The sequence below is a fragment of the Salvelinus alpinus genome, chromosome 25 (genome assembly GCF_045679555.1).
Source record: "Salvelinus alpinus chromosome 25, SLU_Salpinus.1, whole genome shotgun sequence".
In the NCBI taxonomy this organism is placed as follows: Eukaryota; Metazoa; Chordata; class Actinopteri; order Salmoniformes; family Salmonidae; genus Salvelinus; species Salvelinus alpinus.
This window is the reverse complement of record NC_092110.1, coordinates 15,185,176-15,204,596: the sequence shown is the minus strand read 5'-3', so window position 1 is coordinate 15,204,596 and position 19,421 is coordinate 15,185,176. Positions and strand designations below refer to the sequence as shown.

The following is a 19,421-nucleotide window of genomic DNA, read 5'->3' as shown; positions in this document are numbered from 1 at the left end:
GACGTCGGTGTCTGCGACGTGGCTGGTTTCCCTTTGTAGTCCGTGATTGTCTGTAGACCCTGTCACATGCGTCTCGTGTCTGAGCCGTTTGATTGTGACTCCACTGTGTGTCCGTACTGACATTTGGCTCTTTAAAAAATGTTTGCCTTACGGAGGGAATAACTACGCTGTTTGTTTGTATTCGGTTATATTCCCAGTCACCTTGCCATGGTTAAATGCGGTGGTTCAGTTTTGCATGAATGCTGCCATCTATCCAGGGTTTCTGGTTTGGGTTGGTTTTAATAGTCACAGTGGGTACATCATCTCCTATACATTTCCTGAAACTCAGTCACCATATCCGTGTATTCGTCGATGTTATTCTCAGAGGCTACCCGGAACATATCAAAACAATTAGTACTCACACTTGTGTCTAAACTATGTTCATGACACTGCCTATTAAACCAAAGGACAATGACAAATAGAGAACCCTATTCAATCCTTAAAGGAGAATAAAATGTTTTAAACTCACCAATTGCTTGAGGTGTAATGATGTTAAATTGTATTTTTTTGTTTTGTGTTTGTGTTTCACCAAGACAGACATGACTGTAGTAGCAGTCGTAGCATTAGCACTGTGGTTTGGCAAAATATATTTTTTTAGGAGAGCAATTCATCTGGATTATGTGTCCCGGCTTTGAGAGGAATCCTAGGCTGGTACTTGTATAAATGGTAAAGTGATCTCAGAGCCCAGCTCCGGTTTCTCTCCCTCACAGACCTGTCGGCAAAACACGATCCGCCTGGATTTGGGAATAGAGTAAGGGGGAGGCGGGGGCTTATCTGATACTTTCCCCAAAAATGTTCCTCATACCCAGCCTAACAAAGATAGCACATCTGGTAGCACTTTAGGTGCATTGTCCTTTGGGGCCTTTTGTGAGGCTGGTTACCCAGAGGTCACTACTAAGACTAGAGACAGACAGTGCAACCACTTTTAAATTATGAAAAAACGACTTGAATGTATTGAGGGAGTACAACGTATGAATTCTCTTTTTCTTATCATCTACGTAGACCTGTAAATGTTTGCCCATACACGGTCCTTTCTGAAATTGGTTGTGAAAGATGATAAAGCTAACCTTTGTAAAAATCATGGTTTGAGATCTAAACTCAGTCACTGGTTTGAACAATCATAAATTAAGGTGTCTGATTGATTTTTACTTTGGAGGATTAGTATCACGTGTGAGCAAGGGTGCTATTTAAAATGTAGTCATGGATGCCCCCTGCAAGAGGGATATTGCAACTGCAGACAGATGACACAAAAGTTTAGTGGAGCTTAATGAGACAAAGCTGTTCAGCCTCCCAAAGATCTTTGACTTGGCACCCCAAAGGTCACAATTTTACCTGGGGCAAGTTGAATCTTAAATAAGAAAATAAAAAATGAAGTAAGAAGAACCTTTTAATTTTGGACCATTTATTCCACTACATGCCCGCACACCTGGACCTAGTAGAATTCCTCGAAGGCGAGGGAGGGTGCTAGTGAAGAACATCTTGATCATGATGAACGTACGATACCACCCAGCAACACACTGTTGAACAGAGTGAAGTTATATCTAAAACAAGAAGAAGGTATCAATACCGAGTTAGGTTTTTAATGACAAAGATCCACAGCAACAGATGTCAGACCACTGCTCAAGAGCCTCATCCATCCTCACAGCCCCCATGACATTTCCTGATTTCTGCCTTGCCATCTGCCTTTCAGCTCCTCAGACTTGACACCTGATAAAGCCTCATAATTCAGTTTAAACTGGAGGTCGCTATAAATAAAATAAAAATGGAAAAAGCTCAGTCTGGGTGTACTTAAAGAAAACAGCAGGCAGTCCTCAGCCAGTCCACACTGGTCTGATAATGTGAGGAGTTAGAGCTGGTCAATTCACAGCCCAGACACCCACTAAGTCTCAACCCTTATGTTTACAGCCACCCCCTTAGTCTAGAGGATGGGAATCCTCTATACTAAGGATCAACAACTAAATTCAGCCGTGGGACAATTTTTTTCTTGATGATGGTCAGGGCACCGGAACATAATTACAAATAATTTGTAGACTGCACATTTTCTGCAAGAAGCCCAAACAGATTTAATATTTGGGTAACACTTTACTTGACACCCAGCGTCATAACACATTGACACGTCATAACACTGTCATGACCCATATATTTACAACTTATGTGACATATTGCATTATTTTATGGCTGGTTATGACACCTGCATAAGTGTCAAAACCCACATTTATTCAAATGTGTTTTTTCCCTTTTTCCCTTGTGCGCAATTACAATTTAATATGGTCAATTTCATGAAATGTTGTGCGACATAAACGTACTGTTGACATGTAGGCTATGGTGTAATGGAATATTTTGCGTTGTGTGGTAGGTTTTGACACTCTTATGAAGGTGTCATAACCAGCCGTAAAATAATGCAATATGTCACGACAATATTATGACGCTGGGTGTCAAGTAAAGTGTTACCCAATGACTAAAACAATCATTTCAAACCTTGCTTACATTTGTATACGAGCACACATCTCTTTATGCGTGGAAATACTTTGGGGAACAGATTTCCAACATTAAAACACCAGCTCCAAGTGATTTTAGTCTTTTATGTCCAACAATAAAAATGTAAAAAATACATATACAGTACCAGTCAAACATTTGGACACGCCTGCTCATTCAAAGGTTTAAATTTTTTATTATTTTCTACATTGCAGAATAATAGTGAAGACATCAAAACTATGGAATAACCAAAAAAGTCTTAAACGAATCAAAATACATTCTCTCAACCAGCTTCACCGGGAATGCTTTTCCAACAGTCTTGAAGGAGTTCCCACATATGCTGAGCACTTGTTGGCTGCATTTCCTTCACTCTGCGGTCCATACCATCTCAATTGTGTTGAGGTCGGGTGGTTGTGGAGGCCAGGTCATTTGATGCAGAACTCCATCACTCCTTCTTGGTCAAATAGCCCTTACACAGCCTGGAGGTGTGTTGGTTAATTTGTCCTGTTGAAAAACAAATTATAGTCCCACTAAGCCAAAACCAGATGGGATGGCATATTGCTGCAGAATGCTGTGGTAGCCACACTGGTTAAGTGTGCCTTGAACTCTAAATAAACCACTGACAGTAACACCAGCAAAACACCATCACACCTCCTACTCCATGCTTCATGGTGGGAACCACACATGCGGAGATCATCCGTTCACCTACTCTGCGTCTCACAAAGACACGGCGGTTGGAACCAAAAATAAAACATTTGGTTTCATCAGACCAAAGGACAGATTTCCACCAGTCTAATGTCCATTGCTCATGTTTCTTGGCCCAAGCAAGTCTCTTCTTCTTATTGGTGACCTTTAGTAGTGGTTTCTTTGCAGCAATTCGACCATGAAGGCCTGATTCACACAGTTGATGTTGAGATGTGAATGTTACTTGAACACTGAAGCATTTATTTGGGCTTCCATTTCTGAGGCTGGTAACGCTAATGAACTCTGGGTCTTCCTTTCCTGTTGCGGTCCTCATGTACTTTAAATTTGTGTGTATTGCTGTGAAATTGTTAGATATTACTGCACGGTTAGAGCTAGAAACACAAGCATTTCATATCTGCTAAACACGTATGTGAAATTAAATTTGAAGGCCAGTTTCATCATAGAGCTTGATGGTTTTTGCGACTGCACTTGAAGAAGCATTAAACTTTTTTGAAATGTTTCGCATTAAGACATGAAGGTCAGTCAAAGTAATGATTGTCATTTCTCTTTGCTTAGTTGAGCTGTTCTTGCCATAATATGGACTTAGCCCTATTTGGTAAATGACCATCTTCTGTATACCACCCCTACCTTGTTACAACACAGCTGATTGGCTCAAATGCATTAAGAAGGAAAGAAATTCCACAAATTAACTTAAGGCACACCTGTTAATTGAAATGCATTCCAGGTGGCTACCTCATGAAACTGGTTGAGAGAATGCCAAGAGTGTGCAAAGCTGTCATCAAGGCAAAGGGTGGCTACTTTGAAGAATCTCAAATATAAAATAAATACAAATTGTTTAACACTTTTGTTTTCTACATGATTCCATATGTGTTATTTAATAGTTTGTCTTCACTATTATTCTACAATGTAGAAAATAAGAAAAAGTAAGAAATACCCTTGAATTAGATTTTTTTTGCTGTTGTTGCTCAGAAAACTTGGGGTCCAAATACAATCCTGTTGGGGAACCCTGCCCTATACCATCTCTCTTTAGAGCAATTTCAATACTACATAAAGTGCTTTCAAGGTGGTTAACCAAAGCTTTTTTATTTTGCATTTGACAGGTTGTGGAGTTGATCTCAAGTGCCATTGGTGACTTGGTGCAGGGAATCTACCATGAGATGCCCAACAGTTTGGAGGTAAGACCATTTCCATACCACTACCAGGGACAGTGTAGCTAGTTAGCTGTAAACTCACCTAAACAAACTGCACTGTCAATTTAGGAGTCTACAATCTCACCATGTTCAACCTGCAGATCGATGTGCCTCACAGAGTGGAGTCTTAACATACGCAACAGCAGATACACTTTTGAGGAGATAGGGAGACGTTGTCCATGCTACATCAATGGGCCACACAGTGCATTCTGGGACAAGGAGCAAATGGGAGTCTATTGGTCACTAGCTCAAAAACCCAACATTAGCTTGAATTTCGTCAACAAGAAGTACAACATTACAAACCTTTTCTGAGATGTTAGATAATTAACTTGCTCTCTGTAATATCGAATAGCTTTGGAATCATGACATTACGTACTTTCGAGGAACATAGGCACGTTTCTTCGACATATACACCGACTTTGAGAAGGGATTGCGTGACGATTAGCAAACACGTGACGTAGCATGACAATGTGAACGTGATTGGTCGACAGTCTGCTGTGTGTGGCTTTATACTTTCCTTCATACCTCTGGCAGCGCACCGTGGACTAAAGAGGCAAATAGGAAACATGCTAGACCCTCCATTAAATTACACATTTCTCAAGGTAGGAATATCGCAAAAATATGATCAATGGCTCATTCGAGAGAAGACATCCTCCTGTGTTATGACATCGGACAGTATTGAAGTCTGACATGTATGGTAAATGTTTTCATGATCTAGAAGTTGTATTCCTATTAACTTCCAGTGTAGTGAGAGCGAATTTATCACAGTGCTACGTCATACTGGCCAGATTTATGCCTGCTTGAACGCCAATAAGTCAGATGCACATGAAATGAGAGTTGCACAAAACATTCAAAGTGGGTGAACCTTTCCTTTAAGTATGTCTTATATAATCATAAACATAACATCATACTAATTTGAGTGTCTCATATTGAGCTTTACTATGTTACGTCCAGCCTGTGAGACCAGGCTGCCAGAAAGGTACATTAGCAGGCCACTCATTATGTATTTTGTCAAGATGTAGCCCAGTGTTAAGATTGGCATATAGGAAAATATGGGCTTCTCCTCTCCAACTTCCCGCCCATTCTTAATGCTGTAGGCTATTTTACATTCAGCAAGCAATAGCAATCATGCGTCTATCGTCCAATAAGCTATTAGTAGGTTAAAGAAAATAAGTCAAAATAAGTGTCCAACAAGCTTTTGTAGGCTAGTATAGCTTTTCCTGGGACTCCACAATATTTAAGAAAAGCTGTGTAAATGTAACGCTAAATATGTGTGCTCACAAAAATTGAGATTTATTAACTTGGCGCAGGCCATACATACACACGTTTCACTTTATTAATCAGACCTGTTGTGAAAGTGTGCACACGTGAACTAGCATTATAATTCCACCTTAAAAACACCCATCATTCACCTTTTATGGTGACAAAGCCCTTATTTGCTGTATACAGTGCATTCGGAAAGTATTTAGACCCCTTGACCGTTTCCACATTTTGTTACGTTACAGCCATATTCCCCCAAAAATCTACACACAATAACAAAGTGAAAACAGGTTTGTAGTTATTTTTGCACATAAAAACTGAAATGCATTATTTACATAAGTATTCAGACCCTTTTGATATGAGACTCGAAATTGAGCTCCGGTGCATCCTGTTTCCGTTGATCATCCTTGATGTTTCTACAACTTGATTGGAGTCCACCTGTGGTAAATTCAATTGATCGGACATGATTTGGAAAGGCACTAATTTAATCCTTTTTAGAAATAGGCATCTATTTCCTATTATTTATTTAATTTCCATGAACATTGCGGAATAAATATCTCACCTTTTCTGTGATGGTTTCCTATTGGCAAAATAGCCTATAGGCCTAGAACAAGTTAGGATAGGCTACCATTCGTCCCATCTTTCATTTAATTGGACACACTTCACAGTAGTAAATAGATAAGCTATTTCAAGTATTTTGCTCTATTTGATACGATCCGAAGCGCAGTTTAAAATCCTTAAGAGCCTTGATGCACCTGTGCGTCAATCTAAGTAACATAATAAAACAAATGTCAATTTAATCTAAAAATATTTTTTTTGCATGGGCTGCGTCTCAATCCATCGCATCCGTTTATGTCGGCCTTCGCATCTGCGGTGGAAGGTGGCCGAGCTACAGCAGTGTTAATCAGACCATCCCGAAAATCCGCAGTGTCTTTGTGAGACGCAGAGTAGGTGAACGGATTATCTCCGCATGTGTGGTTCTTACCATGAAGCATGGAGCTGGTGGCGTGAGGGTGCTTTGCTGGTGACATTGTCAGTGATTTATTTAGAATTCAAGGCACACTTAACCAGCATGGCTACCACAGCATTCTGCAGCAATACGCCATCCCATCTCGTTTGCGCTTAGTGGGACTATAATTTGTTTTTCAACAGGACAATGACCCAAAACACACCTCAAGGCTGTGTACGTGCTATTTGACCAAGGAGAGTGATGGAGTGCTGCATCAGATGACCTGGCCTCCAATCACCCGACCTCAACCCAATTGAGATGGTTTGGGATGAGTTGGACCGCAGAGTGAAGGAAAAGCAGCCAACAAGTGCTCAGTATATGTGGGAACTCCTTCAAGACTGTTGTAAAAGCATTCCAGGTGAAGCTGGTTGAGAGAATACCAAGACTGCAAAGCTGTCATCAAGTCAAGGGGTGGCTACTTTGAAGAATCTCAAATAGAAAATATTTTGATTTGTTTAACACTTATGGTTAATACATGATTCCATATGTGTTATTTCATAGCTTCGATGTCTTCACTATTACTGTACAATGTAGAAAATAGTAAAAATAAAGAAAAACCCTTGAATGAGTAGGTGTCCAAACTTTGCAGAATAAATTCCTTACCTTTTCTGGCTATGATGAGTTCATATTCCCGAAGAAGCCATAGAACATATTACTATGCACATCTCTCATTGTGCCTATTGTATATTATAATTTAACGTTTCCTCAAAAACTGGTGACAATGTAGGCTATTTATGCCACCTGTTGTTTTTGCAATCTCTTGATTTGTGATGATTTTGGTGCAAAAATCTTATGACCATTCCCATCACTCATGTTTGCATATTTGATGTATTTTCCAGACATGTTACTGTTAATATATACATACAGTACATTATACACACACATATACAGTACCAGTCAAAAGTTGACACCTACTCATTCAAGGGTTTTTCTTAATTTTTTATTATTTTCTAGAATGTATTCAGACCCCTTGACTTTTTCCACATTTTTTTTGTGTTACAGCCTTATCCTAAAATGTATTAAATCGTTTCCCCCCTCATCAATCTACACACAATACCCCATAATGACAAAGCAAAAACAGGTTTTTAGAAATGTTGGCAAATTTATTAGAAACAAAAATACAAATGTACGTAAGTAGTCAGATCTTTTACTTAGTACTTTGTTGAAGCACCTTTAGCAGCGATTACATCCTTGTGTCTTCTTGGGTATGACGCTACAAGCTTGGCACACCTGTATTCGGGGAGTTTCTCCCATTCTTCTCTGCAGATCCTCTCAAGTTAGATGGGGAGCGTCACTGCACAGCTATTTTCAGATCTCTCCAGAGATTTTAGATTGGGTTGAAGTCCAGGCTCTGGCTAGGCCACTCAAGGACATTCAGAGACTTGTCCCGAAGCCACTCCTGCGTTGTCTTGGCTGTGTGCTTAGAGTTGTTGTCCTGTTGGAAGGTGAACATTCGAACCAGTCTGAGGTCCTGAGCGGTCTGGAGCAGATTTTCATCAAAGATCTCTATGTACTTTAGTCAGGATCGAGGGAAAGAGCAGTCTCCCAGTCCCTGCCGCTGAAAAATATCCCCACAGCATGATGCTGCCACCACCATGCTTCACCGTAGGGATGGTGCCAGATTTCCTCCAGACGTGACGCTTGGCATCCAGAGAATCTTGTTTTTCATGGTCAGAGTCCTTTAGGTGACTTGACAAACTCCAAGTGGGACTGTCATATCTTTTACTGAGGAGTGGCTTCCGTCTGGGCACTCTACCATGAAGGCTTGATTGGTGGAGTGCTACAGAGATGGTTGTCCTTGTGTAAGGTTCTCCCATCTCCACAGAGGAGCTCTGTATGAGTGTCCATTGGGTTTTTGGTCACCTCCCTGATGAAGGCCCTTCTTACAGTGTATTCAGACCCCTTGACTTTTCCCACATTTTGTTACAGCCTTATTCTAATTATTTTAGAATGCGAAGATAAAATAAATGTTTTTGCTCTTCTCACTAACAGCAAATGATTGCATCTTATTCTATTAAGCTACTTGTTTATTTTGTCATGAATAAGAGCGTCATCATATATTCCTGCAAAAGACTACTACTAGGATAAAAATGTACTTCCACACAATGGGAACAGACAGAACTGAATACATAACGTTTGATGTAAACTGCTATTTTCAGGACAAGAGCCTGACTGATGACATCAACATGGTTACGTGGGAGGAGCAGAGGTTCTTGTCCCATGGTGCCTTGCTGGCGAAAAGCTGTCAGGCAGCGATGGAGCTCGCCAAACATGACAAAGATGCCCAAGGACTGGCCTACAAATACGGCAAGCATCTATCACTGGGCCACAAGGCAAGTACTGCATGTTATGTCTCGTGGGTTTTGTCTTTATAACAATTCAATAATGATGAGACAGAAGGGGCCTCCTGAGTGGCGCAGCGGTCTGAGGCAGTGCTAAAGGCATCACTACAGACCCGGGTTCGATCCCAGGCTGTCACACAAAGGGCCGTGATTGGGAGTCCCATAGGGCGGTGCACAATTGACCCAGCCACATCCGGGTTAGGGGAGGGTTTGGCCGGAGGGGCTTTACTTGGCTCATCACGCTCTTGCGACTCCTTGTGGTGGGCCGGGCACCTGCAGGCTGACCTCGGTCTTCAAGGTGAGCGGTGTTTCCTCCGACACATTGGTGCAGTTGGCTTCCGGCTTAAGCGGGTGGGTTTTAAGAAGCGTGGTTTGGTGGGTCATGTTTCGGGGGGATGCATGACTCGTTCTTTCGCCGCCCAAGCCCATTGGGGAGTTGCAGAGATGAGACAAGATCGCAACTGGGGATGGGCAGAAAATTGAGACCGAAGACCGGAATCAGTTCAACCATTATCTAGAATAGGGATGGGCAACTTTTAAAGGGTGGTGGGGGCCACTCATCATGAGGGTCTGCAGTGGCTCGGGGATCCATACACACACATGCAGTCAGAGCCGGCCTTAGCCTTTTGGGGGCCCTCCCTCCCCCACCTAGAGGAGCAAAACTTTTTAGCTGCCCCCGTCTTGACAGCGGAGATACTTTAAAAGAAATTGAGTTAATTTCCTGCAATTCTACTAATTTTGCCATGGGGCGGAGAGAACATGTTTGCAGTTTAATATCATCTGAGTATCTTTTTGTAGAGGGTACTATGCTGCATACAGACCCCGCTGCGCACTCAATGTTGCGGGGAAACTGAAGTGAGCTTTAGCCTATTGTCTGAGTCTTAGAAAAAAGAAAATGTAACATCGTCTATTTTCTGCTTTTCAATCAATCATGTAGCTGTTCTTTAGGCTATGGCCTAAGATAAATGTGTTCATATGGGCAGAATATTATATTTTGTAGCGTAGGCTACCGCATTTATGAAAATAACCAGTTCATGTGAAAATATTCGGATCTGGTAAAAGGCTGACATTTGCTTGTTTCAATAAAATAAAAAAGACTGTCACATGACAATGGAAACTGATTTTAGAGACAAAGTAACAATAGCCTCTACAATTAAAGGGATCAGAGTCCATCTTATTGGGCTCTTACCATTATTTATATCTTTCAAATTCACCAAACAATTTTGTTTAAAAGCCCTCTAGGCTACTCATTTGTTAAATGTTTTTGGATAATAGAAAGGAAAATGCTGTTGGGTGTTAATGTAATTGCCTATCCTACACAGTACCCTACTGTACCTCAGTGTCCAATCCGATACACAGAAACATATGAAAACATTACCTTGATGCTTTCTCTGTTAAATCTTCTAGACCCTGCTGTACCTCAAGGAGACGAGCAGATAATCAACAAATGTAGGGGTATTGGATCCAACACGGATCACAACTCCCTTCACTGGCGCAACAAACGAGACAACATATTCTGGACATTCTTCTGAACGCTGTTTTGGCATCATGTGCTATATCACAACAGCTGTGTGTCACTCGACTGTCATTCAGAAACATATTTCCTGGATTAGCTGATGATGGCCTAACTAAACAGCTGGATACTAAATGTGCATCCAACAAGTAGGTCTAGCCTACCATAGCCTATAGAAGAACCACAAAAGTTAGGTGACTTTCGGTTAGAAGCATTCGATTTTGCAACCGCATACATTTTGGATTTACCAACCCTGTTTTATTTATTCTGTCTAAAAGGAATGCAACACATTTTTATTTATACAATATTCTGCCCATATGTTTTTAAATTATTTTAGTGCATAAGGGAACCAATATATGAGAACCTTCAGACCGGTTTAAACAAGTTTCCTCATGGAGCCATTGCATTTTTATTTATTTTACTCAATATTCTGCCCATATTAATTAATTTATATAAAATATTTTGCCCATTTTAACAAATTTATTTTAGGGCATAAGTGAACCAATATATGACTGGGTTGCGCCGTGAGGAAACTTGTTTAAACCCTTCAGACGGGTTTAAACAAGTTTCCTCACGGCGCAACCCAGTTGTTCCCCAGCCTGCGTGTGTGAAAAAGTCGCCGACAAAGGAGTTTGCTTCTGCCTCAGCCTTCGCTGTAAAATATTACTCATTACGGCGGTGGTTCGCACACTCCGAGTAAGAGTGACTAACAATGGGGGCCCCCTGGTCGGTAATTCGACCATGATTACTACAAATTGAGATCGCTGGCCGCTAGACTAACTTGCCAGTCAAAAAAATGTAGTTGACATGGGCTAATTGAGTGACTGACATAAGAGGAAAAACTGCTGATGCACAATCAAATTTAGAAATTGCACCTTGTGTATTCTGCTATTCTAAGTTGAGACCAGACTTCCCAAAAACCATTTTACATTTTTACTGATCTGCGGGCCTACAAAAGGGGCCAGTTGCCCATCCCTGATCTAGAAGTGCTTGGTCTCAACACATACAACCCCCATGATGCTCCGCTGCACAACCCCAATACACCACATATCTTCCCCTCCTACCTAAATTGTCCCCATTATGAACAATAGTCCTGAGAAGCTGACTGAGCCCCTATAGGTGACTGCTGGGTCAGGGTGTCAACCAATAACAGTTCCGGACCACTCCTGACTGGTGGTTCTGTCGGTGTTGCGGGACCAGTTTGAGCAATGCCTGTAGCAGGAACCCACTTTGGTCCATTGAGGTAGTTCCTAACTAAGACAGTTTCTCCAGGATTGAAAGCTCTGTCTTTTGTTCTCAGTTCACGACTTGACTCTCCTGTTGACGTCACACTCCTTTTCCTTCTGAGGTTTGAGTAGGTCGAAGCTTGTGCTTAGCACCCTCTGAGTAGCAAAGCAGGGAAGCCTTGTTTGTTGCATGAGGCTTGTTCCTTTAGGATAGCAGGAAGCTGTTCAAGCGTTGGTGCAACGTCCCTTGACCATAACACTTTCAATGCATGTTTCATGGTCTGTATGAACCTCAACGCCAGCCAGTTTATAGATGGATGATACGGGGCGGGCCTGATGTGCTGTACGCCATTCACCTGTAGGAACGTAGCCATTTATTGGGACACTAGGTGTGGTCCATTGTCGCTAACGAGTTGGAGTGGCGATCCGAACCGACTACACTTCCCCAAGTTTATCGATGCTGTTCTCTGCAGTAGTAGACCTCATGATGGCAACATCTGGCTACTTGCTATGAGCATCCACAACCACAAGAAACATGGTCTTCAAATGGACCTGCGAAGATGCGTTGCCACGCCTCCTCTGGCCAATCCCACAGATGAAGAGGTGCAATTTGAGGTATGTTTGCGAACCTTCTGACATGAGGAACACGCTTTCTCCTCCATCCAATCCATCAGAGGTAGCTTTGTGCAATTACCTGAGTGTAGCTGGTAAATTTTCCACTTGTCTGGAGTAGAAGTCCACTTGGCGGGACTCTGGCTTGACCACAGGTAGTGGTAACCTGGAAGAACTGCAATGCAGATGGATTTAACTTGCGGCTTTTGATGTCCTTTGCAGCAAGTGACTGAATCCCAGTATGCAGTCCAAAGATGCTCGTCAGCGGACGATGATCTGTAAAACTCCTGTACAGCTACTAGTGAAATTTACGCCCTCCAAAAACAAATGCCTAGGGATTCTCATTCTATTTGTGCATAGTTCGTTTTGGCTTTGTTTAATGTCCTTGACGCGAAAGCGATAGACTTCACCTGAAGGCATGATATGGGACACGACTGCACCCGCACTATAGGTACTAGCATCACAAGCTAGTTGGATGGGCAATGACAGGTCGAAGTGCATCAGATTTCAGAAGTGTTTCCTTGGTTTTCACGAATGCTTCCTCGGATTGTTCTGTCCATTTACATGTTTTGTCTTGACAAAACAACTAATGCAGCAGCTTCAGCTTCATTGCTAAGCTCGGAATAAATCGTCCTTAGTAATTCAGTAACCCCAGGAAAGAACATAGTTGGCTTACGTTCTGAGGAGCTGGGGTCCAAGATAGTCTTGACCTTGGACGGAGCCCTGTGAAGGCCCACTGCGTTGATGACGTGTCCAAGGTATTCAACCGGTGATTGAAAGAATGCACCCCCCCTCCCATCAATCTTTTTTTTTTAAATGTCACCTTTATTTAACCAGGTACGCAAGTTGAGAACAAGTTTTCATTTACAATTGCGACCCAGAAACTCCCCAAATACAGGTGTGCCATACCCAAGTAGACTCGAGGCTGTAATTACTGCCAATGGGGCTTCAAAGTACTGAGTAAAGAGTCTGAAGACTTATGTAATATTTTTTTATAAAGTCTAAAAAACTGTTTTTACTTTGTCATTATGGGTTATGTGTAGCTTGATGAGGACAAAAAATATATAATAAATTTTAGAATGAGGCTGAAAAGTCAAGGGGTCTGAATACTTTCTGAATGCACTGTATATCCAAAACTAGGTGGACACCCCTTCAAATTCGTGAATCCGGCTATTTCAGCCACACCCGTTGCTGACAGGTGTATAAAATCGAGCACACAGCTATGCAATCTCCATAGTCAAACATTGGCAGGAGAATGGCCTTACTGAAGAGCTCAGACTTTCAACATGGCACCGTCATAGGATGCCACCTTTCCAACAAGTCAGTTCGTCAAATTTCTGACCTGTTAGGCCACACAAGCTCACAGAACGGGACCGCCGAGTGCTAAATCGTGTAGCGTGTAAGAATCGTAGGTCTTCGGTTGCAACACACACTACCGAGTTCCAAACTGCATATGGAAGCAACGTCAACACGAGAAATGTTTGTGACACTAAGATCACCATGCGCAATGCCAAGCGTCGGCTGGATTGTGGAGCAGTGGAAACACGTTCTCTGTAGTGATGAATCACGCTTCATCTGGCAGTCTGACGGACAAATCTGGGGTTGGCAGATGCCAGGAGAATGCTACCTGCCCCAATGCAAAGTTTGGTGGTGGAGGAATAATGGTCTGGGGCTGTTTTTCATGGTTCGGGCTAGGCACCCTGTTCCAATGAAGGGAAATCTTAATGCAACAGCATACAATTACATTCTAAACGATTGTGGGAATCCAACTTTGTAGCAACAGTTGGGGAAGGTCCTTTCCTGTTTCAGCAGTGCACAAAGTCCATACAGAAATGGTTTGTCAAGATTAGTGTGGAAGAACATGACTGGCCTGCACAGAGCTCTGACCTCAACCCCATCAAACACCTTTGGGTTGAATTGGACCGCCGACTGCGAGCCAGGCCTAATCGCTCAACATCAGTGCCCGACTTCACTAATGCTCGTGTGGCTGAATGGAAGCAAGTCCCCGCAGCAATGTTCCAACCTCTAGTGGAAAAACCTTTCCAGAAGAGTAGAGGCTATTTTTGGGGACCAACTCCATATTAATGCCCATGATTTTGGAATGAGATGGTCGACGAGCAGGTGTCCACATGCTTTTGGTTATGTAGTATATGTTCTTACGAACTCGTCTGTAATGTAGTGTATGTCCTTACGAACTCCTAGTCCGTAGTACTTCAATCTCTGTAAGGTCTTCTTCGTCTTTCCCGGTAACGAGGTGTCATCCAGGTAGCATTGTACTCCTGGCAAGATCTTGTCATTCGCCCTCTAGAACAGCGCTGGCGCACTTGGGATTCCAAATGGTACACGAGAGTACTTGAAGAGCCTCGTGTGTCACGATGGTCAGAAGCTCCATTGACTTTTCATCCATGTGCATCTGCAAGTAGGCCTGGCAGAGGTCGATCTTGCTGAACTTTTGACCCCAGATAATCCTGTGAAAAGGTTGTGTATGTGTGGTAGCGGATTCTGCTTAGTGGACAACACGGGGTTAACAGTAAAGTTAGTCTCCACATATCCTAATTCCTCCACCTTTTTTTAAGGACTGGTACGATGGGTGTTGCCCATTCACTCACGCTGACCGGCTACAGTGTCCAAGTCAGCCTTGACTTTTGGTCTTATAGCATAAGGTACGAGTCGTGCTTTCAGAAACATTGGTGTGCTGTCTAGCTTAATGCTAAGCTTCAATGTAATGTATTTCATGCTACACAACTCTCCATTAAAGACCTCTCTGATTTTCAGTTGCAACTCCCTGCACTTTTCCTGATGAACTCAACTACTGAGCCTCTTTAGCAGCTAGTTCCATGGACACACGGACTTCAATGTCCTTTGCCAGTGTCAGATTACATGCAGTCAATAGTCTCTTTTGTGTAGCTTCACGCCATAGCCCACATACTATGTCTCTAATGGTGTCATTTAGAACATCATTAAACTCAGTACTCTGATCGCTTCTTTAACGAAGCAGCAAACATTATCACTGATTCTCCCTCTTCCTGATTTCTTCTGTGGAACCTAAACTTTTCAGCAATAACTAGTGGTTTTGGTGAAAAGTGTCCTTTCAGTATTTCCACAATATCCCCATATGTCTTATTATCTGGCCTGTGTGGCTGTAGCAGACCGCATAGTCAATTAAATGTCTTTAAACAAAAAAATGTAGGCACAATTTTGTCCTCAATGTCATTTGCAAGAACTAAATATTCAAACCGTTGTGTATATGAGCTCCACACGTTCATTAAACTGTCCAATGTTTCCAAAAATTCGAGGAATTTTTCATTTCTCAATTGGCTCCTGATTGTCAATTACTTTAATATTTTCCTCAGTCACGTGATCTTCATCCACTTCACTTGACGTTTCATCCTTAATTTCCCCAGTTCTTCCTCGCATGTCCATTCCTCCCTTTTTAATCACTTTGTTTCCTCGCTTCGACGTCCGTCTCAAATCCTTTTCTGCCGTCCATGACAATGCAAACTCTCTCTCTCTTAGCTAGCTCGACTATGCACTTGCCTCTACTAGCAATACACTGTCCTAACATTAGCCTTAAACTTGTTAAAACCGACTTCTTCCAGACAGAATAGTTCCCATAGGTTGACTCGTTGCCAATGTTTTGTTATTTCTCGTGAGTTTCATAATAATGAGACGGGAATCAATTCAACCATTTATCTAGAATATGCTCAGTCTCAACACATAAAGCCCCATGATGCTATGTGGCACAACCCCAATACATCACACTGCAGAAAACCTGAAAGATTGGCTTTGCTGAAAAGGAATCATGCTGAAATGTGAAAATGTGAGTGAAAAGGACATAATAGTACAGCTGATTCAAATAGTCAACTCCTCATCAAGCGTTGATTATTTTAATCAGCTGGGTAACACTAGGATAACAAAACATCCACCCCTTGGGGTCCCCAGGACCAAGTTTGGGAAACGCTGTAGTTGGTGAGATGTAACATGTAAGGATCATGATTAGGCTGTCATGACTGACTAATGCTGTCATTTCCCACTCTTTAGTTGAACTCTGACCTGCAGCCATTTGTGAAGAACAGTTCAGCAGGCCCAGTAACATTCAGTTTGAACTCTGCTCCTGTGGTTTTCCACCGGCAGATTGTGGGGCAGGAGAGATGGCGTCATCAGCTGCAACAGGTACTGAACCACTTATCCCGTGCCATTACTTTTTCCCTGACAGTTTAATTGGTGTATATATATATAGCCACAAGGTAAAGATCTACACCGAGTGTACAAAACGTTATGAACACCTTCCTAATATTGAATTGCACCTCTTTTGCCCTCAGAACAGCCTCAATTCGTCAGGGCGTGGTCTCTACAAGGTGTCAAAAGCGTTCCACAGGGATGCTAGCCCATAGTCTCCAATGCTTCTCACAGTTGTCAAGTTGGCTGGATGTCCTTTGGGTAGAGGACCATTATTGAAACATACGGGAAACTGTTGAGCGTGAAAAACCCAGCAGCGTTGCAGTTCTTGACACCTACTAACATACCCCGTTCAAAGGCCCTCAAGTATTTTGTTTTGCCCATTCACCCTCTGAATTGTACACATACACAATCCATGTCTCAAGGCTTAAAAATCCTTATTTAACCTGTCTCCTCCCCTTCATCTTCACTGTTGAAGTGTATGTCACAAGTGACATCATTAAGGGATCATAGCTTTCACCTGGTCAGTCTGTCATGGAAAGAGCATGTTGTATACTTAAATGTCTTTCCCTTTTTCTCGCTCTGTGAACAGGCAAAAACTATTGGAACTATTGACTATACAAAGGTAAGCAGGGTGGATATCCACTGTATGTATGTTTATTATTGTGGTATGGTAGCAAGGTGGGTTGCAAGACTAAGATGCTTAGAAACGGTTGACATCCGCTCTATAACCAACTGTAAGTTAGAAATTTCCTTCCCAAAGTCAGTTGGAGGGAAAGGAGGGGACAGACGGGGCGCAGGAAGAAACAGAGGTGGTGGTGGGGGGAAATCTCTGGTCACGTCTGAAACCAGATCGTGGAGGATTAGGTACCTAGGACTATTTGTGGAGGAGACAGCGACATTGTCAGAATCTCCTTCATAAGGACAGGAGGGGGGATATGGGGAGAATGTATCCTCCTTAACTACACCCCAGTTATTGTAGTTACTCTAACTCCCATTTCCATATAGATTAGTACTTAGAATAGAATACATTTGTTCTGCTTGCCTGGGCTTTTACTCTGAAATGTATATTGTGTCAAACACTAGGTGTACCCTGTGCACTGCTCCTCTTAGTCTTAATGTAATGCAGTCTGAAACCATGAAGATGGTCTGTCAGACCATATTTTGGAAATATCTGCCACCTGTTGTTCGACATAGGAAAGAAAGTGGTGGACAGGGCCTTTCTGGGAAGTAATGGAGTGTGGAGAAGACCCTTGGAGTGTGCTGTGTCCCTGTTTTGAAACTGACAAGTGTGCACACACATTAGCGCAGTGGAGCAACGCTCCTTGCCTGCTGTTTTTTTAAGCGAAGGCCCACAGGGGTTTTTCGGTCTCAGAATTCATTAGGTAGAACGCCCTGAGCAAAAAATATGCCCTGACAGAGCTAGAGCAGCAGGGGGGATAGACACCTAAGATTACTCAGTGTGTCTGAGATGAGGGGTTCTAATGACCAATGTACAGTTTTGTTATGACCGCTGCTCATTTCAACATTTGCTTACATAAAAAAATGCTGTTGTCCTATGGTCTCTTCCTGCAACAGCTGCGGTCCACGATCAAGTTGGAGGAAGGTGTCACCTCGACAATGGACCTGTGTCGTTACCACGGCAACAAAGCTCTGGAGTCCATCCAGTGTTTCCCTTCCTCTGAGGCACGCTCAGCTTTGGAGAACATCGCTAGCACTGTTACAAAGTTCTGACCACCCCCCCATTACCCTGTGGCCTCAGGACAAATTGCACAATCAATTGATGCTCAAACACACAAAAACAATCTTTGTTCTATTTAAGCCAATCAGTGAGCAGAACTAAGTCCTATAGACGTTTACCAGAAATGAAACTACAGATTGCCCTTTTCAAAACGCCATTTAACTGTTTGCTATTAAAACAGTTCCCATCCAGTCATCTGAGTTATTTTATTGTGTTTGCTGCTATGTCCCTGTGCAATAGCAAAATAAAATCTAGGTGGGGAAAAATGTCAAAGCTTTCCTTGGCCCTGCCACGAGAAGCACACTTGAAGCTCCGCAAGCAGTAATTATTAATGAGGTCCAATCCCGTGACCTGCAGCAAATGGACAGGAAATGCAAGGGTATTGATTGGGCCGCTGTGCGCTGCGGGCTGGCGCCAGGGTGGTGGCCTGTGGTTTCCCAGGCACTCTCGGCGGGGACAGCCAAGGTGTGAAACTGGGTGGAGGAGCGTCACCACTACCAACAGTGTCTGTCACATGCGGCCCGGCCTGAAGGGCACGCGGCACAGGGGAAGGAGGGGGAAAGGTCTGAGGCTGATCCAGGAATGCAGAGGGCATTTCAAATACAAATTTGGATCTCATTCGATGGTAGTTTGTGTCCACTCCCGCTATGTTTTTGGCTCTGTTAGGTTCCTTCATTCAGTGTGTACAAGGGCAAGCCTCCAGCCATTGATGAAATATTCATCCATGCTGTGCGCAGACAGGAGGAAAGAAACATGGGAAGTTAAAGGTACCTGTTTTGGGTCTTCTTCAAATAACTAAAACTAAGAACATCTTTGACTGAGAACATTTACCTGTTCTTGAGATCCTTGCTACAGGGCCTGAATTACATGTGTGGATCTCTAGTTAGAATTGGGTCCTTACAGATTAGTGATAACTTCAAGGCAGGGAGGTTGCATTTTAGAAGGCTCCATACAGAGCCACAGCTCCATGTACAGTATCATACATCTGAAACCCAAGACTGGTATTATTCATAGAGAGGATTTTTGTGGTTTGCTGTCTGTCACACCCAGACTGCTCGGCTGTCAAGAGGGCTGAGTTTACATAAATGTTGGCGGGGGCATCAGCTACCCCCCGTGGGTGGGTGTCTGTG

The 19,421-nt window shown here is 42.7% G+C and overlaps 1 protein-coding gene across 5 annotated transcripts in view; it reads left to right on the top strand.

Moving 5' to 3' along the window:
- pdss2 (prenyl (decaprenyl) diphosphate synthase, subunit 2) overlaps positions 1–18,486 on the top strand; it is a 60,464-nt gene extending 41,978 nt beyond the window's left edge. For 3 of the 5 annotated variants that reach the window (XM_071365742.1, XM_071365744.1, XM_071365740.1), the window contains exons 4-9: positions 4,320–4,394; positions 8,838–9,011; positions 16,413–16,544; positions 16,694–16,729; positions 17,143–17,175; positions 18,129–18,486. In XM_071365742.1, coding sequence (XP_071221843.1) covers positions 4,320–4,394; positions 8,838–9,011; positions 16,413–16,544; positions 16,694–16,729; positions 17,143–17,175; positions 18,129–18,284 — 606 coding nt within the window. In that variant the 3' untranslated portion in view covers positions 18,285–18,486. The remainder of the gene's footprint in view (positions 1–4,319; positions 4,395–8,837; positions 9,012–16,412; positions 16,545–16,693; positions 16,730–17,142; positions 17,176–18,128) is intronic. The other 2 variants (XM_071365743.1, XM_071365741.1) reach the window with 1 other exon arrangement.
- Positions 18,487–19,421: the final 935 nt, after the last annotated feature.